Here is a 25,102-nt window from a genome sequence, read left to right as displayed (position 1 = left end):
CCTCATAACAATAACCTTGTGAGGTAGGTTGGGCTGAGAGTCTGTGACTGACCCAAAGTCACCCAGTGAGTTTCCATGGCCGAGTGGGGTCTAGAACACGGCTCTCCCGGCTCTCAGCCCAACACTCTAACCACTACACCACACTGGCTCTCCATAATAGCAACCTCTAGTAAAAATCTGTACCTACAGTACATACGAGGAACCTTTTTGGCTGAGGAGTGGCATAAAAATACTTCATAAATAAATACATACATACATACATACTCACTCTGCTTCCATCTGCCCCCATCCACCCAGATGCTTATTACAACCTCATCTCCTGTTACAATCAGATGTCATCACATCCCTTATGTAGACAAATAGGAAAGTCCTAGTTGGTCAACTGTATAATCCATCCAGCCCAAAGTCCTGTCTCCCTGGAACATATTGCTAAAGAAAATTGTGAGCATCTCTACACCAGCCTAAAATCTCGCATTTAAAATGGGGCTTTCTGCTTCCGTTTTAAATGCAGGATCACAACAGACTCCCTTTACACGCACTTCCTTTCCGCCCTCCCCTTTCCCCCTCCTTCTCCCCCTTATCTGAGTCTTCTATATGTTTTATTGGTCTTCTTGCGGCTTTTCCTTTTTCATGGAGGGAACTCAAGTGGGGTAATTTGATAGCTCAATATCTCTGCTCTTTTAAAAAATGAAATAAAGGTCATTTAGTGCAGGGGACGCCCTGGAGGACAACGTCATCTAAAGGACCTGCAAATTTCCATGAGTAACCAATCTCAGTAGCAGGATAAAAGCACCATGTGAAGAAGCCCTGTGTCTTTCTTGCAGAACTGGAATCTGGAAGATTGTCTCCAAATATGAAGATGACACTCAGGAAGACTTTGCTACAGTATTTGAAATCAAGGAATACGGTATTGTTGCCACGGCCAGCCTGAATGCACAGGAAACCCAAATGACTACTCAGGCCAAAAATATTTTAGGGACTTTTTAGTGGGCAGTGAAATGTCTTGGCACAAACTGAACTGTGATCCTTCCCCAGGGCATGTATGGAAGTAAGTGTTCAACTTACTTATTTTCCTGAGCCTCTTTTCTGAGAAGCTTGGAAAAGAATCTCTTTTCAACCTGCCCAAGATGCTATACAAATCCTTCCCATTGTAGTGAGATGGCAGCCTAAAGTAATCACAGGCCATCCCCTATTCTACAGCATCCCTCCTAGGATTCTGTCTTGGGTATATTGTTCATTAGTTTCTCTTTCTAGCTTCCATGTCCACAAACAGTAGGTACAGTGAATCTTCGGTAAAAGGCCTAGTGCTCTGGAGGACTGTCCTACAGCCAGGGACTGAATTCTCCAGCGGGGTCCTTTATCCAAATAACATGTCAGGTCCAGAAAATGCTGTCAGCTGCACTGCTGTCTTCTCTTCTTTAGCAATGCCCCTCTGTTTTTCCCTTTGGGAATGTTTGCTGTTTTAAGATTGCCCTGTGATGCTGTGTTTTAGCACAGATAAATGTAATACACTGTACCTTTCCACTTAAAAGTCTCCTCTCTCCAACTTTTTATAGTGCTGCCAAACTTCGAAGTGACTCTGGAGTCCTCCAAAAAATTCTTTTTTGTCGATGACGACGAGCTGATCATTGACATCAGTGCCAAGTAGGCATCTTTCTATTCCTTGATTATTTAGTCAGTATTATTGAGAGCCAGGGAAGAAGTGAAGGTGACAAACTATGTCTTGGTGTCGTTGTTAAAGAGGTACAGTTCAAGAAAAGCTTTACCATTTGGTTCTGCTGAGGCATATATAGGATTTTTACCACTTTATCAGCACAACAACCTAATTAAGTAGACAAGTCTGAGAGATGGTGACTGGCCCAGCGTCACGCAGTGAATTTTAGGACTGAGTGGGGATTTGAGCCTAAGGGTGATTCCAGATGAATAGCCTCTAGCACTACCAGTCTAAAGACATTGTGCAGCTATCCAGGCTTTCCCTTTCCGGGGATGTTCTATAATATGAAAAAAGCAGCAATGAGAAAACATGGGAGGATTACAACTAGGAGACAACTTCGACTGGACCTCCTGTAAAATTCTGCTAATGAGGCAAGGCAATTGCACAATAAAAGCCTCACCTGGAACCACTCTGTTCCCAAGAACAATATTCTATCTGCTACACACCACACGGATGGACACTCTAAGGAACACTGTGATACTTTAACCTTGCAGGTTCTTATTCGGTGAGGTTGTTCAAGGTCAGGCTTTTGTCCTCTTTGGAGTGATGATGCATAAAGAAAAGAAGAGCATCACTGAATCTCTCACCAAAGTCTTGGTAAGTACCACACTCCACTTCACAGGAAAGCTCAGAGGGAGGGAAAGATAACAGTCTGGGTTTGATCTCTCCATTGATCTACTACTTTAAAGAAATCCCCCAACCTTTAAATACTTCCTAAGAATGCAGGAAGCTAGCTGTGTATTGTCCATAGTCCAATTCCAATTAGCATGATTCCAGCTCTCAGCACTACCAGTTCATAATTTAATTGAATCAACAGGTTACTAAGCAACCAAATACACTGAACTGCTGTTGAACCTTCTCACAGGGCAGTTCTGTAGCAGTAAGGAAAGCACATCTTTGACTAGGACTCCATTATGTCCAGAATGCAAACAAAATGTTTATTAGACAAAGCTTATCTTATCCTTGAGTCAGCATCCAGGGTCAGATTCTGTGTCTTGGATTTATTCTCCTTTTGTATTAAGTCTTTATCCTCCCCACACCCCTAAGATATTGTCAAGCTGCAGTATTTACTCAAGTTATCAAACAGTGCATCAACAAGAGACTAGCAACACAGACAAAACTATGAAAACATTTTAAAGTGCAAAACTTCCCACCTCCTCCCAAGGTCTAGATGTGTCTTTTGGCCTTACTCACAGTTAATTCAGGGATGCAGCCAATGCGTGAGTATGTATGTATTTATGAAGTATTTTTATGCCACTCCTCAGCCAAAAAGGTTCCTAGACTGGCTTATAAATTAAACAAGACAGCCCCTGCCCACAGGCTTAAGATCTAAAAAGGCATGACACACAAGGAAAAGAGAATGGGGAGGGAAGAGAGAGGCAGTTCTTTTAGATGGGCTGGTGGAATGGCCCTAATCTCCCTCTGTACAACCTGCTGGAATGGCTGCTGGTGGCGACCACTGAGGAAGGAGGAGCCTTCATGAGGGAGGCCTTGCAAGCTGGGCTGGTGGACTGGTCCCACTTTTCCCTCTCATCTCCAAGTAGTGGTCCCTTGTGTGATCTACAAAGATGCAGAAATGTGAGAGCATTGCAGTATATCCTGCTTCAGTAAGGAACAGTAAATCAGATGTGTTGCAATTTATCTGGTTCCAGCAGCAGCAAATTGTGTGCATTGCAATAAGGATTCCAACCAGCAGCTGTCAGCAGTTCAAAACCAATAGGAATTGCTAAACCAGGTCCAAGGTGGTAGTGTAACTCAGGGCTTCTTCACACAGAGCTTTTATCCTGCTATTGAGATTGCTCACTCACGGAAGTTTGCAGGTACTTTTCATGACATCGTCAACCTCCAGGGCACATCCAGAGGTATTTCCTGGTTATTCCATGTTAAAAAGACCCAGAAAAAAATGAGGTATAAAAAAACTCAGATTGTTACGCTATTAACACAGCCAGTAGATGGGGCTGTTTCATTGAGTTCTATGGAACCTTGATTAAAAGATTCCCCTCTCAGCAATCATGTAAAGGCAGAAAGGCTCCACAATGGTAGGACTGCGGGTTTTTTCTCTAATATAAAGGCAGCCTCAAAATCCCATCCTAGTGGTAATTTCAACTGGGAAGAATAAGCACATTTGTGATTTAATCTGATAAGAATAACAGCATACACCCTTCCCCAACCTGTAGCCCTCCAGAGGTTTTAAACTACAACTCCCACCACTCCTGAATTCTATACTAAAAATAATGCATTACTTTCTCAAGTGAAGGAGGTGAGGAGAACCTAATTCTGCAAGTAGATTTACAACATATGTGCAAACATTTTAAAGAAAAAAAAAAGAGGGCTTCATTATCCTATTTTATTTATGTATTTAACACTTTGACTATACAGCTAGATGATTTGACTTATTTAGGGTGCAATCCTATCATGATTCCCATCCGCCTCCAAACTCAGAGGTTGACGGGAATCCTATGCAGAGCAGGAGCCTCTGCGCTCCAGCCCATCTTACATTTCTGCTAGATAGGCAATTTCACCCATCCAGTAGCGGTGCCTCTGAGAGGGAGGGGAGGAAGTTGGGGCAGCCATAGGAAACAGTGTAATGCAGCCACCCCAGTCTCCTCCCTTTCCCACCCCTGGGAACACCCCCCTTTCCCTATCTCCGCGCTCTGTTTTGCGAGTGTGGAGCAGTAGCCAGCGTGGGTCTGTCTGTGTGGGCTGGGGGGGAGGGGGCAGGGAGGGTGATTTACTGGCTCCCAGATCACAGCCAGGAAACCAAACAATTCTATGTCCCCCAGATGCTGTCTATGGGACATAGGATTTCTCCCTCCATTTGGTTAAGTGCACACATACACGTACATCACAGAATGACAATTGCTGGGGTTTCCGGGGGGCTGTCTTCATGAGCAATTGGGTTCACAGTTAGAGCAGTCTGAATTCGGCGACCTGGCAGTGACATGGTCAAGGGGGTGGGATGCCCCATTCCCTCTTGTTTCCCCAATGGAAATATTTTTTCCCATAGAGAAAATCTCCATGAGTGCAGCAGCGGTCCCTCATATTACCACAGTAGTGGAGACACTCATTCACTTTATGTAGTCTGCTTTTAATCTTTCACATATCCCTCCACCCTTCTGTGCATGTTTACTTGGAAGTAAGAAATAAATCTCGCTCCCTTGCAGTGAAAGAGTTAAAGGCTAACTTTAGTAACTTGCCCTAAGGCTCTCTTTCGCTTCTCCAATGCTTGATGTTCTTAAGGTTTCAAGTCCTTTCTGTATTGTTATATAAAGTCCCTTCTCCGCTTTACTGTAGCAATGATCTTTCAGGTTTAGGGAACTTCTCATTGTGAGCAGGGAGAAGGAGAAAGGGAGAAGGGTGTGTGTGGAAGCAATAACTCTGGGGCAGAGTGCTGGAATGGGGCAAAATTGAGGGGCTGAGCTGCTCTCAGGAGGGGGGTGTTTCAGATGCTGCAGTTGAGAATCTGGAATTTTGGCTTCTCAAGACAAAAGTGCTCACATGGGGAAAAATGGGGTGGGTGGGAGCAATAACTCAATGGCAGATTGCTGGAATGGGGCAAAATTGGGATGGGGGAAGCTCTCAGGGAGAGACGTCAGATGCTGCACTGGAGAACTGGGGATTTTGGCTTCTTCAGGGAAAACTGCACACATCGGGAAAATTAGTTGCTCTCCATTCATAACCATGTAGTAGCAAGGGGGAGCCTGGACAGGGGCGGGGAAACAAGCCTCTCTCATTGGTTGAGCAGCCCCTGCCAGGTTGATGACATTCAGTTCTACTCCCCCCACCCTGCCCGGAAGTATGTGACCCGTTAAAACCAGATTTTTAAAGTATGGTACACTTGGCTTATCTTGCTTCGTGTGTCCCTGACGGAGCAAAGCCAATTCCATGAAAATCCAGGTAATCCAACATGCTTCTCATTCCGTTGTTGTGAAGATCCCACCCTGGTAAGTGTTAAGTCAGTTTAATTCTGTAGTGTAGATATGCCTCTAATAATAATGGTCTTTGCGCTAAGTTGTTTCTGGAAAGACTAGAGGGGGGGTATGAAAGTAAGATGTAGCACAAGAAAAAAGGCGGAGAGGGTAGAAAAGAGGACAGTTGAATAAATCCAACTCCCTCTTTGACCATTTCAGATCCAGGATGGGAAGGGACGTGCAAAGCTCACCCGAGAAGTGTTGCAGAGGAAGTTCTACAACCTTGATCGGCTTGTGGGTGACTCCATCTATGTGTCTGTGACTGTGCTGACAGACACAGGTAAGAGAGAGGTCTTCTCAGTCTTAAAGCACATCATTAAGATGATTGTTGTTGTTCAGTCGTTCAGTCGTGTCCGACTCTTCGTGACCCCATGGACCATAGCACGCCAGGCCTTCCTGTCCTGCGCTCTCTCCCGGAGCGTGCTCAAGTTCATATTCATTGCATCCGTGATGCTATCTAGCCATCTCATCCTCTGCCGTCCCCTTCTCCTTTTGCCTTCAGTCTTTCCCAGCATCAGGGTCTTTTCCAGGGAGTTTTCTTTCGCATTAGGTGGCCAAAATATTGGAGTTTCAGCTTCAGTATCTGTCCTTCCAATGAGCACTCAGGGTTGATTTCCTTTAGGATGGACTGATTTGACCTCCTTGCAGTCCAGGGGACTCGTAAGAGTCTTCTCCAGCACCACAGTTCGAAAGCATCAATTCTTCAGCGCTCAGCCTTCCTTATAGTCCAGCTCTCACAGCCATACATTACTACTGGGAAAACCATAGCTTTGATTAGACGGACCTTTGTCGGCAAGGTGATGTCTCTGCTTCTTACTATGCTGTCTAGGTTGGCCATAGCTTTCCTCCCCAGGAGCAAGCGTCTTTTAATTTCATGGCTACAGTCACCGTCTGCGGTGATCTTGGAGCCCAAGAAAGTAAAATCTGTCACTGCTTCCATTTCTTCCCCTTCTATATGCCAGGAAGTGATGGGGCCAGATGCCATGATCTTCGTTTTTTTAATGTTGAGTTTCAAACCAGCTTTTGCACTCTCCTCTTTCACCCTCAACAAGAGGCTCTTGAGATCCTCTTCGCTTTCTGCCATTAGGGTGGTATCGTCTGCATATCGGAGGTTGTTGATAATTCTCCCAGCAATCTTAATTCCGACCTGTGATTCATCCAACCCGGCATTTCTCATGATGTACTCTGCATATAAGTTAAATAAGGGGGAATTCTCAAATGGTTAGCTTTGCTCAGACATGGCATCTAGAAAAATTGTATGTCAGGGAGAAGGCATGGCTGAATTCTTCTTCCCAACTTGCAAGTTTTCTAATGCAGGGAGTTTTCCTTCCGATGGAGAAAATTCAGACATCTGCAGTTTAAAGTGGTACTGTCCAAGAAAAGTTCTACCACTTAATTATGCTGAATGTACGAACTAGGAACCTGTGACAGATTGAATTACCAGTCTCAAAGGTAATGAATGGCTTGTTGCCTTTTCTTTTATTCAGTGCAGACATGAAGAGTTGGATCCACACTAAGTTAGCTGAATTTGGGTTCCATTAAAATTAATGGATGCTACATCAAATCATGACTAACCTTTCCCATTAATTTCAATGGGACCTATGGAACTAACTTACAGTGCAATCCCATGTACATCTACTCAGAAGTAAGTCCCATTGATTTCAGTGGGACTTACTCCAACGTAAGTAGGTATACGATTGCAGTTTTAGTCAGGATACAACCTAGTGTTCCCAATCACTTAACTATGGTCAAGCTATTAGGAATGCCAGGCCTGCACAGTCCTTAGAAAGGCATTTTCTGCTGTGGCACCCTGATTGTGGAACAAACCCCCTAGAAAGGTTTGCCTAGTGCCTATGTTGTCCTGTTTCCAGCACCAGGTATTTTCCTTTTTATTTTCCCCGGCATTTTTAGTATTTTAATTCAGGTGACCATCATATCTACTATTGTGGGCAAGAATCCCTTAGAAGAAATGGAGTAGCACTCATAGTCAACAAAAGGGTGGGAAAAGCAGTACTGGGGTACAATCTTAAAAATGATAGAATGATCTCAGTACGAATCCAAGGCAAACCATTCAACATCACAGTAATTCAAGTCTATGCCCCAACCACTGAGGCCGAAGAAGCTGAGGTTGATCGGTTCTATGAAGACCTACAACACCTTCTAGAACTAACACCCAAAAAAGATGTCCTCTTCATCATAGGGGATTGGAATGCTAAAGTAGGAAATCAAGAAATCACCGGGATAACAGGCAGGCATGGCCTTGGTGTACAAAATGAAGCAGGACAAAAGCTAATAGAGTTTTGCCAAGAGAACATGCTGATCATAGCAAACACTCTTTTCCAACAGCACAAGAGGCGACTCTACACATGGACATCACCAGATGGTCAATATCGAAATCAGATTGATTATGTCCTTTGCAGCCAAAGATGGAGAAGCTCCATACAGTCAGTAAAAACAAGACCTGGAGCTGACTGTGGCTCAGATCATGAGCTGCTTTTTGCAAAATTTCGGCTTAAATTGAAGAACGTCGGGAAAACCACTAAACCGTTCAGGTATGACCTAAATCATATCCCTGATGAATATACAGTGGAGGTGAGGAATAGATTTCAGGGATTAGACCTGATAGACAGAGTGCCTGAGGAACTATGGACGGAGGTCCGTAACATTGTTCAGGAGGCAGCAACGAAATCCATCCCAAAGAAAAAGAAATGCAAGAAAGCCAAGTGGCTGTCTGATGAGGCTTTACAAGTAGCTCACGAAAGAAGGGAAGCAAAAAGCAAGGGAGAAAGGGGAAGATATACCCAACTGAACGCAGAGTTCCAGAGAATAGCAAGGAGAGACAAGAAGGCCTTCTTAAATGAACAATGCAAAGAAATCGAGGAAAACAATAGAATGGGAAAGACTAGAGATCTCTTCAAGAAAATTGGAGATCTCAAGGGAACGTTTTGTGCAAAGACGGGCATGATAAAGGACAAAGAAGGCAGGGACCTAACAGAAGCAGATGAGATTAAGAAGAGGTGGCAAGAATACACAGAAGAACTATACAGGAAAGATCTGAATGTCCCTCATAGCCATGATAGTGCAGTCACTGAACTTGAGCCGGACATCCTAGAGAGTGAAGTCAAGTGGGCCTTAGGAAGCATTAGTAACAACAAAGCTAGCGGAGATGACAGTATTCCAGCCGAACTATTTAAAATCCTAAAAGATGATGCTGTTAAAGTGCTGCATTCAATATGTCAACAAATCTGGAACACTCAACAGTGGCCACAAGACTGGAAAAGGTCAGTTTACATTCCAATTCCAAAGAAGGGCAACGCCAAAGAGTGTTCAAACTACCGCACCATTGCGCTCATTTCACATGCCAGCAAGGTGATGCTCAAAATCCTACAAGCTAGGCTTCAGCAGTATGCGAACCGAGAACTACCGGAAGTACAAGCTGGGTTTCGAAGAGGCAGAGGAACTAGAGATCAAATTGCCAACATTCGCTGCATCATGGAGAAAGCAAGAGAATTCCAGAAAAACGTCTATTTCTGCTTCATTGACTACGCTAAAGCCTTTGATTGTGTGGATCACAAAAAACTGTGGCAAATTCTTAAAGTGATGGGAGTACCAGACCACCTTACCTGTCTCCTGAGAAACCTGTACGAGGGTCAAGAAGCAACAGTAAGAACCAGACATGGAACAACCGATTGGTTCAAAATTGGGAAAGGAGTACGACAAGGCTGCATATTGTCACCCTGCTTATTTAACTTATATGCAGAGTACATCATGAGAAATGCCGGGTTGGATGAATCAGAGGTCGGAATTAAGATTGCTGGGAGAATTATCAACAACCTCCGATATGCAGACGATACCACCCTAATGGCAGAAAGCGAAGAGGATCTCAAGAGCCTCTTGTTGAGGGTGAAAGAGGAGAGTGCAAAAGCTGGTTTGAAACATTAACAAAACGAAGAAATGGGGAAGAAGGGGAAGAAATGGAAGCAGTGACAGATTTTACTTTCTTGGGCTCCAAGATCACAGCATACGGTGACTGTAGCCATGAAATTAAAAGACGCTTGCTCCTTGGGAGGAAAGCTATGGCCAACCTAGACAGCATAGTAAGAAGCAGAGACATCACCTTGCCGACAAAGGTCCGTCTAATCAAAGCTATGGTTTTCCCAGTAGTAATGTATGGCTGTGAGAGCTGGACTATAAGGAAGGCTGAGTGCCGAAGAATTGATGCTTTCGAACTGTGGTGCTGGAGAAGACTCTTACGAGTCCCCTGGACTGCAAGGAGGTCAAATCAGTCCATCCTAAAGGAAATCAACCCTGAGTGCTCATTGGAAGGACAGATAATGAAGCTGAAGCTCCAATATTTTGGCCACCTAATGCGAAGAGAAAACTCCCTGGAAAAGACCCTGATGCTGGGAAAGACTGAAGGCAAAAGGAGAAGGGGACGGCAGAGGATGAGATGGCTAGATAGCATCACGGATGCAATGAATATGAACTTGAGCACGCTCCGGGAGAGAGCGCAAGACAGGAAGGCCTGGCGTGCTATGGTCCATGGGGTCATGAAGAGTCGGACACGACTGAACGACTGAACAACAACAACAACAAATTCTAGTTTTTTAGCTCTACTGTCTTAAATGTGCTGTTGTGTTCTAAATAGGGATGTACGAAAGTCACTTACCTTTTCGAAGGGTGACATTCGCAGTGGGGGGGAGGCGCTCCGTCCCTCCCCCCGAAATTCTCTCCGGCCGGCTCCACTCTACGGCGATTCAGCGGAGCCGCCAGCCGGGGCCGCCCGCAGATGGACATCGGGCCGCTGGGCAGCCTGCAGGGATGCAAATGGCGGCTGCCATAGCTGCCACCATTTGCGTCCCTGTATTTTGCCGTGATAGGCTACATAAATATTTACGTAGCCTATCACGGCAAAAAACCCAAACAAACAGCAAACGCAAATGGTGGCGGCTACGGCGGCTGCCATTTGCGTTCCCTTTTTTTTGCCATGATAGGCTACGTAAATATTTACATAGCCTATCATGGCAAAAGACGGGCGCGAATGGCGTAGTGGCCGCCGTTTGTGCCCCTGTCTTTTGCCGTAATAGGCTACGTAAATGTTTACATGGCCTATCACGGCAAAAAAAAGGGAACGCAAATGGCGGCCACTGTAGCCGCCGCCATTTGCATTCTTTTTTTTGCCGTGATAGGCTACGTAAGTACTTATGTAGCCTATCAACGGCCTCCGCAGGGACGCAAATGGCATCCCTGCGTTAGCCATGATAAGCTACGTAAGTATTTATGTAGCCTATCACAGCTATAATGAAGAAGCGAATGGCGGCCTCAGACACGGCTGCCATTCGCAAAGCAGCGCAAACGGCAGCAGGTAAGTGCTCCGTTTTGCCCACTTTTCGCGGGGTGGGGGGGCGGGGGGCTTCGTTCCACCATGGATTTCGGGGGGCTGAATGCATTGGCATTCAACCTCACCGAGATCCGTGGCGGAATTCTCTGACATTCCTAGTTCTAAATATCTGCACTGCTGCTAGGTTTTACTTTGGTTGTATTTTTATTCTGTATTTTTAGAGCGCAATCCTAACTAGATAGGCAGGATTGTTCCCTCCATGCCTCTCCTGCCTTGCTCTGTTTTGCTAGACAGCCGTTTTTGGCTGTCTAGTGGCAGCAGGGCCGACTGGGAGAGGAAGCTGTATGTACAACACATAGGATGTGTCATACGCGCAGCTCCACTCTGCCCGCCCTGGAATGACCCCCAGCCCCACTCCTTTTCAGTCACTCATGGTCGTCTTCCGAGCGTGGAGGACGTGGCTTCTCCACGCTGCCTTTAGTGGGGACGAGGGGGGAGGTTGGATTTCTGGGAACCGACTTTGGAGTGCAGGCTCCGAGGTCGGTTCCTGGACAGGAGCATATCCTATGGCTCTCTAGACACTGTCTAGTGGCCATAAGATTGCTCCTTTAATCTATTATATTTTATGTTGTATTTTCTGTTGTATTTTTGTGGTTTTAATTTTGTGAACCACCCAGAGAGCTTTGGCTATTGGGTGGTATAAAAATGAAATAAACAAACTATAGTTGGCAAAAACTTCATGTAACACTAACCATGATTAGCTCTGAAACTCGAAGGAATGAAGAAAATCCTACCCAATGGTGAGTGAAAAGTAAGGTACGAGGCTGAAGTGCTCTTCTTAAGCATGATTTTGCAACTGCACAACATTATGTCTGTGCACAGGCCTTTGTAATCCACTAGCTCTTCTTCACGGCTCTTTCCATTCACAGGAAGTGACATGGTACAAGCGGAGAAATACGGGATCCACATTGTACGGTCTCCCTACAAAATTGACTTCCCCAAAGCCTCCAAGTACTTCAAACCAGGGATGCCTTTCACCCTCATGGTAATTAAATACCTTGTGCAGAAGTGAGAATCAATCATATAACTCAGCATAACGTCTCATGTATGGTGAGGAAAATGTGGAGATAGGCCTTGGAGAACTTGGTATCCTCAGAGGCTGGTCTTTGAGAATTTTCCCCTCTGCTCAGGGCAGACAGGCTGGCTGAGTGCTTTCCATTGCTGTTGCAGTTAGATCCTGTTCTGTTTTGTTTCTGGCCTCAGATATGCCCAGGTCTGTGTGAATGCTGTGTTTCTACAGAGGTGCAGAAAAAATTAATGTGATGGTGAATGCTGTCCTGCTTCCTGAGACTCTCAGCTTTAATTTTTGTTTTAAGCAAGTTTTTAGCTCTTATGGCTGTGAACATATGCTTGAAAGTCAATGAGCAAAGCCTGCTGAAATCTCAGAAGCCAGTGAGGTAGCTGGAAAAGGCTTTCAGGGGCTGCAGATAGGGTGTCCATGTTCAGTGTCCTTGGACTGGCAAAAGTGGAACAGCTTATGCAAAATAAGAAAATGCTGGATAAATTGTCCAAAATAAGAGATTAGGCAAATTTGCTCATTTTGCATAATTTATGCAGGGCAAACATTTGACTCTTCTTGGAACAGTATTTAGATTGCCTGAATGCAGGCAGTTACCCTGGACAGATCACTGTCTGGTAATCAGCAGAATTAGACATAGGCATTTTTGTGTCTGGAACCAAAAATCTAAATGATATTCATCCCTTCCTGCTACTTAATAGGGAGCAGATTGGCTTGTCTTGAACCCTGCTTCCCTTTGCAGCACACAAACTTTGCTATCTAAGGAGGCAGCCATTTCACCTTGCTTCATGGTAGAGCCACCTCTAGCCATCAAGGGACATCTGTTTTGCCCAGTGTGGTTCTGTCATAAATTACTCAAGTTGAGTGATAAGCAGCAGTTAGTGTTCATCATTAAAGAGTCCAAGGTCAAGAAGCCAAGAGTATCAGTCCGAAGCCAAGGGAAATAAAACTAGAAATAGGGATGTGCTGAAGAATAGTCGGAGTTGTTCTGGGTTCAAGAATAATTGGGGTCGGGTCCAGGAGCTGGCAGGAACATTTCCTGCTTTGGATGAGCATCGACAATTGCTTCCAGCACCTGAACTGGGTTTGAGACTTGGCTTTCATGCAGCGGCTGATTGATAAGTGAGGCCAGCTGGGTCGAGCTGCAGATGTCCTCCGCCTGCCCATGTGCTGGGCCCCTCCCTAAACACTCTCAGGCTGAGGCGTTCTGTGTCCTCCTCCATCCCAAAAGGAGGCACAACAGTTCAGGGGTAAGAGGCTGACCACTTCAGATGAAGGGCCTATCTAGTTCAGCTCCTTGTTTCCCACAGTGGCCGACCAAATGCCTCTGGGATGCCCACAAATAGGACATGAGCTCAATAGCCTCCTTGACCGCTGTTCTCCAGCAACTGGTATTCCCAGGCATGCTTCCAGTAGAGGGTGGCAGGTGCACAACTGCTAACTGAGGATCCATACTATCACTTCTCCCACCTTTAACACAAAGACTAAGGGCACAATCCTATGCAGGTTTAAAAAGAAAGAAGTCCTACAACTCCCAGCATGACCCAGCCGGGGCATCCTGGGAATTATAGGACTTTTTCTGTCTAAACCTGCATGGGATTGCACTCTGAATGAGTCTTTTAATCCAGGTGTGGGCAGAAGGTAGATTGGGATCTACTGGTAGATCTCTGGGTGGTTTGCAGTAGATTGGCAAGGTTTTTTTTTTAACTACCAATTGTTTAACAACAACAGCAACAAAAATCCCCCCCCCCCCGCCAATAATAATAATACAGATGGAATGACGAAAGCTTGGGGTAACCACAAGTGGATTTTGTGTGTTAGGACTGTGAGCTCTATTCAGTTCTGATACTCACAACACATTCCTGGGTTCAGAATTCTTTAATTCTAAGTGTATGTCTTTTGCCGCAGGCTCCACTTGGTGGATCTCAGGGGTTCTAATAAAAAAACAAAAACAAACCCCCAAGATACTGGAGCCTGGTTCAGTTGTAGATCCTACAAGTGTGAAGTCTGTCCACCCCTGCCTTAATCCCTTGAAAGAAGGGAATCATAGAATCATAGAATAGTAGGGTTGGAAGGGGCCTACAAGGCCATCGAGTCCAACCCCCTGCTCAATGCAGGAATCCAAGTCAGAGCATCCCTGACAGATGGCTATCCAGCCAGCCTCGTCTTGAAGACCTCCAGTCCCTCAAGGAAGTCTGCCTTCACTGGGTCTCCTCCTCCCATGGGTGATGTTGGACTTGAAGATAGAGTTTACTCATTTCAAGCTTCCTTCTAAGACAGCCATTGCAACAGTTATAGCTTTATTCTTCAAATATTTCTTCTTTGCACCCAGGTGTCTGTGAAAAATCCAGATGGCTCTCCGGCCCCTCAGGTACCTGTCCGCACTGTGACCCCAGCAGGAGGCAAAGGTATATCACAGGCAGATGGAACAGCATACCTGATTGTGAACACAGAATCTGGTACTTTTCGAATCAATTTCAAGGTAAATTTCCAGCTAGAGTTCCAGGCCTGTGTTTTAAAGCTGGATTCTGTGTTATATTTCCCTGAGCCATGGTTTCCAAAGTAGAATGTGGGTGAGGTAATAGATAGGAAATTTGGTAAGGCATTCCTGATCCCTTTGTGTGTGTCCAGACTGGGCTAGAAATCAGACTATTAGCCAGTCCCCTCCTGATAAGATACTAACACAGCCTGCCATTTCCTTGCCTGAATATGCAAGCAACCAGCATCTGCCTTTGCACGTTCAGCAAGCACCTAGAAAATATGTGCATGATGTGAGCATAGCATGGAACACTGAATTGTTCTGCAGGACCCAGATGGCTGGCTGTGTCACTGTGACTGCATCAGCAGGTCAAGGGGCATGTGTGTGTATTTGGAATGCTAAGGATTTCTTTGAAAGAGCAATGTCTGTTCTGTGCAGAAAAAAGCAAATGTTTGTGACCAGAGTAAGTCATGGAAATTTATTTGCATCAAAGTCGGCAGAGGTGAGAAAGGGAGGGTTATTCAATCCTTTGCCCAAATATCATTTTCCTGAGATCTCTCCCCTACATGCTCATGAGACTTCGGTTTGCTCCATGGGGGCAAACGGCAATTTCCCCCCCCTGTGGGGCAAACAGCGATTTGAGCGTGTGTGTTGCAGGGGCGGGGATTTCCATGGAGAACACAGCACAGTGGAAAGAGGTTGCCACTGCTCCAATGAAAATGACACCCCTCTCTCCACCATGGCTGCATTTAATGTTTAAAAATCTCCCACGTATCATCTAGTTTGATCCTAAGTGTACTGAACAAATCCATTTTCCTCTCCCAAGTTTACTGATCCCTGAACCTGCTAAGGACTAAACACAAGTCTTCAGCTCCTTCCTTCCTCCCATTCCTGTTTTCCACTTTCATCTTTGACAAGAATCTTTTTTACTTGTGCCCAGCAGCAGGAAGACTCTCAGTCCTTCTGCTGTCTCCTGTTTGCTCCTGCTTGTATCTGTTTTAATTCCCTGGTGTTCTTATTCTGTCCTTCTCAATGTGGCCAGGTTCAAACAGCTGTCATCGACCTGGATGAGTCCCGCCAGAGCTCAGCATCCTGGAGAGCAGATGCTTATCGAACTCCACAACTATCTGGGAATTACCTCCTTCTCTCAGTGTCGACAGTTGAACTTAAATCTGGGGACACCCTATCTGTGCACTTCAATCTGCAAAACAGCAATCCAACCACTGAAAATCAGATCCGCTATTTTACTTACCTGGTAAGCATGGGAAACAAAGCTAGTTGTATGTGGGTGGGTGTTCAGGAAGTGGAGTTGCCACTCAGACTTGCTTGCCACCTCATGTCTTGCTCTGTTTGGGGTCAGGCTCTATGCTAGGTAAATACAGAGTCAAACTCAATAGGCAAGTCAATTAAGTTTGTCCTTGGGCGGTGGAAAGAGGAGTGGATTTCAAGACAACCTGTTTGGGATAAAGAAGTGTTTGATGTCCTGTTGAAGGGCATGGACAACTGGAGGAATTTTCTGTTGCCAAAAGAACAGGAGGACTTTGACCTGACAACCTCACTCAGAGCCAAACAAAAAGAGAAAAGATTTTTTTCCCGAAGGACACTGAACTTCTTCCTTATAGTGACTTGATAAAGATTCAGCATAGTTGAAACTGAATTTTCCTGGTACTCCATAGCTGTGTTGTAATTAGAGTCTGAAATACAAGTTCTCTATTGTGCTTTCTCACCTATGTACTGATGAAATTGTGTGTGTGTGCGCACACAATTTATATATAATTATATATATCAATCATGGAAGTAGATGTAAAGTGGCACAACAGCAAAGCAACAAGGAGACTCTGGGTCCACTATGGATGTAGTCAGTCTTAACATAAAATATATGAGAAAGGTAGATAGCCTAACAACAGAGTATCAACACTATCCAGCCAATGATAAAGTTTATCAGTAACACCACAACTGAAAAGCCAAAATTACTCTTCCTGGATGTCCTCCTCTTAACCATTGAAAACCATCAAATTGTCACAGACTTATATTGTAAACCTACAGATTCCCACCTGTACCTTAACGTCAGCTTATGTCATCCAAACTATCTAAAGAACAACATTATATATAGTTTGGCTTGTAGGATAAAGCACATTTGCAATAATGAAAAAAAAAAACTTCTCAAGAAGTTGTAACCAACTTAGGGCTTCTCCACGCAGAGCTTTTATCCTGCTATTGAGATTGGTTACTTATGGAAGTTTGCGGGTCCTTTAGATGACGTTGCCAACCACCAGGGCATCTCCCGCACTAAATGACCTTTATTACATTTTTTAAAAGATTGGAGATAATGAGCTATTAAATTACAGCATTTGAGTTCCGCTTGAGTTTCCTCCATGAAAAGAGGAAAACCTGCAATAAGAGGAGCTAGACCACAGCGCCATCTAGTGGTTGTATAATTAAACATATGGAAGACTCCGATAAGGGGGAAAAGGAGGGAGAAAAGCGGGGGGAAGGAAGCGCATGTAAAGGGAGTCCGTTGTGATCCTGCATTTAAAATGGAAGCAGAAAGCCCCGTTTTAAATGTGGGAGTTTAGGCTGGTGTAGAGATGCTCTTAAAAACATCTCCAATAATGCGGATACCCCAGTCACATTTTTTACTACAGTATCAATCGAGCATCAGCAATATCCAGGGATACCCTGCTTCGTGAAGCAAAGGCTAACTCTTTGAAAGAAAATCTCATCCCATTTGTTATGGACTACCATCTTGCTGCCCCTAATTATCACCAGATAATGAAAGATGGTTTCCCTTTTCATATCCTATTGTGTTCATGTAATGGAAGCTATTGATTCTCCACTACGTATCACATTCAGAAAACCACCCAACTTGCCTAAATTGTTAGTTAAAGCTGCAATTAAACAAGAGATTTGCAACCCAGGATTCCACCATTGTAAATCAGCACATTGCGATTGCATTACCTGCAATTACTTCCAAGAAACCACTTCTTTCAGGAGCACAGTTACTAACAAAACTTATTGCATTAGAGAGTCAGTAACATGCGCTTCTACTAATGTGGTTTATTTAACTGAATGTAAAAAAAAGGATGTAATTTGCCATATGTAGGGAAAACTACAACGGACCTAAGAACAAGATTCTGTAACCACAAATCTGTGATTCTTACCAAAAAACTAGACCAGCCTGTTGGAAGACATTTCAACTCACCTGCACATAGTTCTCTGATTTACAATTGCTTTCAATAGAACAAACAAAGGACACTGATGTGCTTGATAAATGGGAAAATTTCTGGTTCTACAGACTCAGAACTGTCAGTCCAAATGGCCTTAATCTTGAGGACAATCCTTATATTTCTTATATATAAATTATATGTAATTTTTGTATTCACCCTGTTTTTATATGTTGAGTAAAGTAAATATATTGTGTATGTACATGGGTCTTTGTTTTGGTTAGGTTGGTTTTGGGGACCTATATTATATTGTGGAATTGGATCTGGGGGAGGGCAATCCTATAGTCACTAGACACTGCCTGGAGGGCCGTCGGATTGTTCGGTTTACTGGCTCCAAACTCAGAGACAGCGCACCAAGCTTGGAGCCAGAAAACCATGCTCCCCTCCCCCTCGTAGCCTGCATGGGAAGAGCCATGGGGACTGCCTCTCTGTGCTCATAAAATGGAGCGCGGACAGGGTCAAAAGGGGATGTTCCTGGGGGCAGGGTGGGGAGAGAAGGAGACCACGGAAGTCCCTTTACATTGCTTCCCATGGGGTCTTTCCACCGCCTCTCCAAAGCCCTGGCTAGACACGCATAATCACGCATCTAGCCAAGAACGCAGGGCTGGCAGAGCGCAGAGGAGAGGATCTCCTCTCTTCTCCGCCTGACCTGCGTTGGATGGGCGTCAGCCTCCGAGTTCAGAGGCTGTCGTCTATCTCGATAGGATTTCACCCTAAGTCAATTAACCAGGATTCTGTCCAGTATGGGATAAGACTGGGGCAGAAGTGGTCAAGGTACGGGCAGTGGTCAAAGCATAGTATTACCAGGGGAGTAGGTGGTTTCCAGGTCTGAGGTCAAAACACAGGAGAGTAGTCAAGCAGAAACACAGTCCCAAAAGCAGTCAGGTAGAAGTCTAAAGAGATCAGTAGCATGGAGGTTCAAACACAAGGCAAGGCCAGAAATACAGAACACTGGAGCTGCCGAGTCCTGTCCTCTTGAGGAGTCCTCCTTTGTAATCGAGCACTTCTTCTCAGAGAAGTCGTACTGACTTGCCTCTTGTGGAAACAACGTTCTTGGGGGCTAGGGGTCCCCCAGCCTCCACCTCAGAGGCAGAACTCTGCTCCTCCTGCGGGGACAGACCCACGGTCATCTCCCCTGAGGGCCCAGGCTCCCCCCAGGTCTCCTGAGATGGATGGCTTCTTGGTGGCGACTGTCTCTGGGAGCTCTAGCTCCTTGGAGGAGGAGGATTCCTCCAGCGGGGGCATGACACCCCACAGGAAAGGCTATTCAGATAGGGCTGAAATCCAGCTAGAGGACAAGGTAGGTTTTTGTTTGTTTTTTCATCCCAAGCATAGCATTGCCCTACTTCATCTTGCTGGTTGTGGTTACTCGCTTCTTGAAATATGTTGTTTTTATTCCAAGTTAAATGTCATGGGTCCATGCCAGGAGAAGCTTCACCAGCTAAATGTCTATGTGTCAAGCTGCTGTTAAGGACATAGGAGCAAGATCAGAAAAAGGGGACAATTCCTGGCTCCTTTTATCTCACTTGTAGGCCCAAGCTGCTCATATTAGCTACAACCCTGTTAATGGTTATTTGGTACCACTAAATATATGTTATAGGGGATTTCTTCCAAACAGTCCCCATAACTCCTGTTCTCCTTGCAGATCCTGAACAAAGGGAAGGTGTTGCAAGCTGGGAGGCAGCCCAGGCAAATGGGACAGAATCCAGTGATTATGTCTCTGCCCATCACTTCAGACCTGATTCCTTCTTTCCGGATTGTGGCTTACTACAAAATAGGCTATGATGAAATTGTGGCAGACTCTGTCTGGGTGGATGTGAAAGACACCTGCATGGGAACGGTAGGTCTTTCTGCTGGGCCCACCAGTAGAGTAAGGCAGAATGATCTGAAGGTTCATCTCCTTCCATATAAAGCTGCCCACACCTTAAGATCATCTTCAGATGCCCTTCTCCAGGTGCCCCTGCCGAATGAGGTGAGGTGGCTGGCTACTAAGGAGAGGGCCTTTTCAGTGGTGGCTCCCCAGTTGTGGAATGCCCTCCTCACAGAGGCTCGCCTGGCACCTATTTTGTGGTCTTTCTGGCACCAGGTGGCCTTTTAAATTTCCTAGAATGTGTAGTCCTTCAGTTTTAAACGTTGTGCTAGTGTGTTTTAAGATCTTTGCACTGCTGCTGGCTTTTACCCTAGTTTTTACTTTGGTTTTATTCTGTTTTAAATTTAAGGTTTTTATATTATGTTTTTCTGTGTGTTTTCTGGTTAAGTTTTTTTTCTGAACCACTCAGAGATCTTTGGCTATTGGGCGGTATAGAAATGTAATAAATAAAATTGTATTTGACAGAGGTCCAACATACCTAATAGAGCTACCCACACAAGTCTTCATTCAAACATTTGCAGGGTTGATGATAAAAATCAACATTATACATGTGCCCTTCAGATCATGGCACTAAAATCCAGGCCAGTGCTCTTGGCCGCCCGTGCGGTGAGCACTGGTGTGTGTTCTTCCCACAAAGGGGATCCACATGCCAAGGAGAACCAAACCTTTCCTATGGGGAGAGGATTTTCAGCAGCAACCAGCACTGGTTCCCATGTATATTTAGGGTGCTTCCAGATGAGGCTTTTATTGCGCCATCACCCAGGCTCATTTACGGAATTTTACGAGGTGTCCAGATGGCAACGTCTTCCACTTGTAACCCTCCCATGTTTTCCCACTACTTCTTCTGTCCTTTTTCTTACTGCATTAAATCGGTAAGGAAAAAGGTTGGAATTGCAGCATAATGCCTTTTGAATGGTAGCACTAGGAACACTCCATCTGGAAGCACTCTGTTTTTAAACTATTATCTTCCACTTTCCCATGTTAATAATCTTCACAAGGGATGCACTCTAGTCTGAAAAAAGCATATCCACACTGGAGACTTAAATGGGTTTAACAGCCATGCTGTCTTCCCAGGGAACCCCTGTGAATCTCAGGTCTGAGGTCAGCGTGGGTGGGCCTGTAACAGATAATTCTCAGCCGTTAGTCACTTGTACCCTGCAGCTCCCATGAATCCTTGTTAAGCTCATATGAAATGGATAGAGGTTTGTAGTGTATATAGGGCCAAATGTGTTCCTAGCATCACTTGGCAAAAAAGAAAAAGAAAAAAAAGCCCCATTGGCACCTTATTTTGGTGGTGGTTGGTTAGCTTTGCCAACAAACTTTCACATGGAGAGCTGCCATGTGGAAAACTAAGATGTTACTACATTGAAGAAAGTGCACGAAGGCTAGCATTTTTCTCTGATGTGGGGAAATTTTGCATGTGCTAACCACTGGTGAACTCAGCTCTGACAGAAAGTCACCAGTGTGTAGTAGATTAACTGTCCATGTTGCAATACAATCTCTTAGGGTGCAATCCTATGCATGTTTAGACAGAGAAAAGGCCTACAACTCCCAGCATGCCCCAGCCAGCATTGGAGCTTTAGGAGCTTTAGGAGCTTTAGCTGTAATGGAAGGACAGAGCTTCCACGTTCTAGTAGGCAGACATGTATATAAGCACACATACACACACACTGACACAGCTAATTCCTTATTTACTTCCTATGAAAGCTCAAGGTCACAGGTGCGTCAGCACGAGACAACAGAGAACAGCAACCAAAAGCACGTGTGAATCTCAAAGTGAGTGGTGATCCTGGGGCCAAGGTGGGCCTGGTAGCTGTGGATAAAGCTGTATACGTTTTAAACAAGAAGTCCAAACTCTCCCAAGCCAAGGTGAGCTCAGTATGTGTGGATTTCGCAGAAGGACAGCAGGCTAATAGGTTGTCTTTCTTCCTCTTGCTTCTTTCTTACATTTTGCAATCCACAGACGAATGGGCTGGATTTTCCCCCACTGGCTTGAGGCAGCAGAAAGCAGATTAAAAAAATATCCCTTCCCAAACACATGTTCTTGTTCTTTCATATTAATTTCTGGATGAGCATTGTCCTTGGTTTGAGTCACACAGGACTACCACATAGATTCAGAGATGATTGTTTTAGCAGCAGTTGTGCCTCCCATTCCACCCCCAAAGGGTGCATTCATTTTCCTATGGATGCTTAGGCAGAAAAAGCCCTACCATTCCAACCATGGGAGCGGTATGAATTTTTCTGTGTTAACATAGGATTGCGCCCTTAGTCACTGGGGCCGAAGGCACTGCTGCTACATATGGTTTTGCTACCTCAGATCTCTTAAAACTACAATTTAATGACCAGGGCTGTGTTTCCATGACAATGGAAGGAGAAGCTAATAGAGGAATACTGGATTTTTTTAAAGGAATCGGCTCTGCTGTGAGCACGGTTCCACAAGCAGATTCTCCACAGCAGTAACATACTTCCGGGTGAGGGGGTGAAGTGAACATCATCTGACTGGAAGGGGCTGCTCAACCAATAAGAGAGGCATCCCCCCTTCTCCTTTCCCCTGAAAGTCCAGATGCACCTGCATTGCAGGAGCAAGCCTCATTGACTGCAATGGGAGTTACTTTCGAGTACACACACATATGCTTGTGCTAGGAAAGGGGGGGGAGAACACAAAGAGGGAAACCAGCCCCCATTTTAACTCAGAGGACATAATTGACCGCAATGGGAGTTACTTCTGAGGAGACAATAATGGGTTTGTTGTGGGAAAGAGACCAAAACCAGCCCCAATTTTAATGCACAGGATCTCTAGAAGGAAGCAGGGAAGGAGTTACGTCCTAAGGCAATGAATCGGAGCCTGGAGATTGAGTTTAAGGAATTGGGCTTTGATATGTGCTGTGTCAATTGGGGGGTTTCTCTGTTATTTCTGTGGTCATTCAGAGGCCAAGCCTCATCCAGCACAATGGGAGGAAACACCCCTTGACTGGTGTCACGGTGAAAGGCACACCCTGGGCAGGGCTAGCATACCCGAGCTAAATGCGGGGGTTGGAGCATACAACAACTATACCGGGGAGAACCCAACTTAAGGAAAAGAATCAGACTTTAAGCAGTCTCAGGAAAACTGATTTTTCCCTGATAAGCTCCGGGGTGGCTGCTGGATGGGTACGACATCACGTATCCCTAACACCCTCAACATGCAGCCAGGTTGGAGTAAATCGCTAGTGGAAACACCCCCCTGGTTTTTACAATCACAGGGTGGTTATTATGCCATGGTGGCTTTTTAACCACCCTGTCTGTGTCAGTTGCATTTGTAGGTTATCTGAATGTTGAATGTAACAGGAAGTTAGTTACAAACAAATGCAGAAGGTGAATTCAGAATTGTGGGAGATTGCAATACAAGAGAATCACCACTTACTGTCCTTTGAAGTGGTGAACAGTTTGTCCCCTTTCAACGAAGCCAAAAATCATTGAAAGAGGAATATCACTTTTTGCATTTGGTAAAAATGTTTGCAAACAAGCCATACATATATCCTTTGGCTCAGAATATTCAAAACATTGCCCCCAAAGTACTCTTTGGCATTTAGGAATGTTAAAAAGTGTTATTGTTCAAAATTATATATTTTTTGCTGAATATAAAATCTGATCACCAAAATTTATGCAGTGATGCATATTTTGAAAACTAACCCTGTGCAGATCTCTGCAGTATCTGTTTCAGCTCTTACATATCATGCAGGCAGTGGCATCTTGGTCTTTTCTCAGGCTGCCCAGAGAGGAACCAATCAGATTGTTGGCTGTGTGTCTGCACAACATGCTGTGTGCCCACCACTGATCTCCACTGAGTGGAATGTGCACTGCTCAGCTGCATGTCACCAGCCCAATCTGCACAATGAATGGAATGCTCATTCGCCTTAGCAATATGCAGCTGGAGGCAGAGAGGCAGAGCACTGTTTAAGCCAGGCTGTGAAACCTGCTTTCCGCTGCTAAGGGCCATTTTATTCAGTCAGCTGAATCGAGATGTAAAGGCAGAGCTGGGCTATACTCTGTCAGATTGTGGATGTAAGGCAGGGGGCTATATATTAAAATATTCAGTCATTAGAAAAGAACAATGACAGTCCGTGGGCGTAGTAAAGTACTATGTCAGGGGAAAGACTAGGTTAAAGCGTTTTCCCTGACCTGCTAATTTTCAAATATTTATTTCACAGAAAAAATAGTATTTTCTCCCTACTGAAGAAAAGGATTTCACAGCAAAAATTGCTAATTTTCTACATGCAGGATTTTGTGTTTTGGTGGGGAAGCATTCAACGTGCAAATCTCCACTGGCATTCTGAAATGGTTACAGTCTGGGGGAAAATGTACACCTTGATTGTATAAACTGGCCCCAAGGCTCAGGCAATGGGCAGCTGAAGCAATAATAATAAAGCAGTTCAGGGCACGTGCAGAGTACCTTTCCTTCATAAGAGAGTCACCACAACCGAACGACTGAGAAAATAGCAAGCCCAAGATATCTTGCCTACCCCAGTCACTAGACCACGTGATGGTAGTGGGCCATAAGTTGCCCACCCCTAGCGGTGCTAGAAGACTCCTTTTGCAAGATCACAGAGGGCTGTATGCACTTTTGGGAGTGGTGCTGCCACATGTAAGTTCTTGCATCCACCATCTTCTGCTGCATTGCAAAGTCTCCTAGGCTCCGCTCTTGGACTGCCTACAGCTTCCCTGATGCCTCTACAGATATTGTTCTTAGAGCAGTTGGCCCAGCTCTGCTTGATTCTGGTTTCCAGTCAGCTCTTGCTGAGTTCCACAATGTCACTGAACATCTGTTTTCTCAGATTTGGGACACTGTGGAGAAGAGTGATATCGGCTGCACGACAGGAGGTGGCAGGGATGGTGCTGGTGTCTTTCTGGATGCTGGGCTGGCACTGCAGACCAGTTCTGGCTTTGGGACAGGTGAGATGAAATGGAAGGGTTATGATGGTGGGCTGGGTAGCTTCAGCAACAGGCTGAAGGCAGATTAATCCTCCGATGGGGATGGCCTACTTTTGGAATGGAAGGCATATAGGCTGGCACTAATCCCAGCCGGGAAAGACCCAACTGGTGAGCACAGGTCTGGCTCACAATTGCTCACTTGAAGATCCACATGCATCCCTACTAAGCCAGTGGGGAAGATAATGGGCACACGATGTCTGGCAGGCCCTCACAGGGAAAAGTTTAGTTCAGTTAACTGCGCTCCTCCCATCCTATCCTTCTTTAGTCCTACTTCCCACAGAGCTGACATGTACTGGTCTCTCTCAGGAGGTAAGCGCTGCAGGTCCCAAAACCGCCGCCGCCGCTCGCTCCTCATCTCAGAGAAGAAAGCAGCCAAAGGTACACATCTCCTCCTCCTCCTTTTCACCAACATAACTCTATGCTTGTACACAGGGCCTTAAACTAATGCTTACTT

General features: G+C 45.1%; 1 protein-coding gene across 1 annotated transcript in view; it reads left to right on the top strand.

Moving 5' to 3' along the window:
* Nucleotides 1-25,102, top strand: part of LOC146353121 (venom factor-like) — a 105,250-nt gene that overhangs the window by 17,155 nt on the left and 62,993 nt on the right. Inside the window, exons 6-16 of the mRNA XM_084829699.1 lie at nt 825-907; nt 1,557-1,644; nt 2,209-2,311; nt 5,845-5,965; nt 11,956-12,071; nt 14,437-14,586; nt 15,626-15,838; nt 19,453-19,647; nt 21,385-21,546; nt 24,492-24,609; nt 24,955-25,026. Of these exons, the coding sequence (XP_084685825.1) occupies nt 825-907; nt 1,557-1,644; nt 2,209-2,311; nt 5,845-5,965; nt 11,956-12,071; nt 14,437-14,586; nt 15,626-15,838; nt 19,453-19,647; nt 21,385-21,546; nt 24,492-24,609; nt 24,955-25,026 (1,421 nt within the window). The remainder of the gene's footprint in view (nt 1-824; nt 908-1,556; nt 1,645-2,208; nt 2,312-5,844; nt 5,966-11,955; nt 12,072-14,436; nt 14,587-15,625; nt 15,839-19,452; nt 19,648-21,384; nt 21,547-24,491; nt 24,610-24,954; nt 25,027-25,102) is intronic.

This window comes from Heloderma suspectum, chromosome 2 (assembly GCF_057233095.1).
Source record: "Heloderma suspectum isolate Gila_16-S chromosome 2, 16-S_ref, whole genome shotgun sequence".
Taxonomy (NCBI): Eukaryota; Metazoa; Chordata; class Lepidosauria; order Squamata; family Helodermatidae; genus Heloderma; species Heloderma suspectum.
The sequence above is the reverse complement of the archived record's forward strand: the minus strand, read 5'-3'. Positions and strand labels throughout refer to the sequence as shown.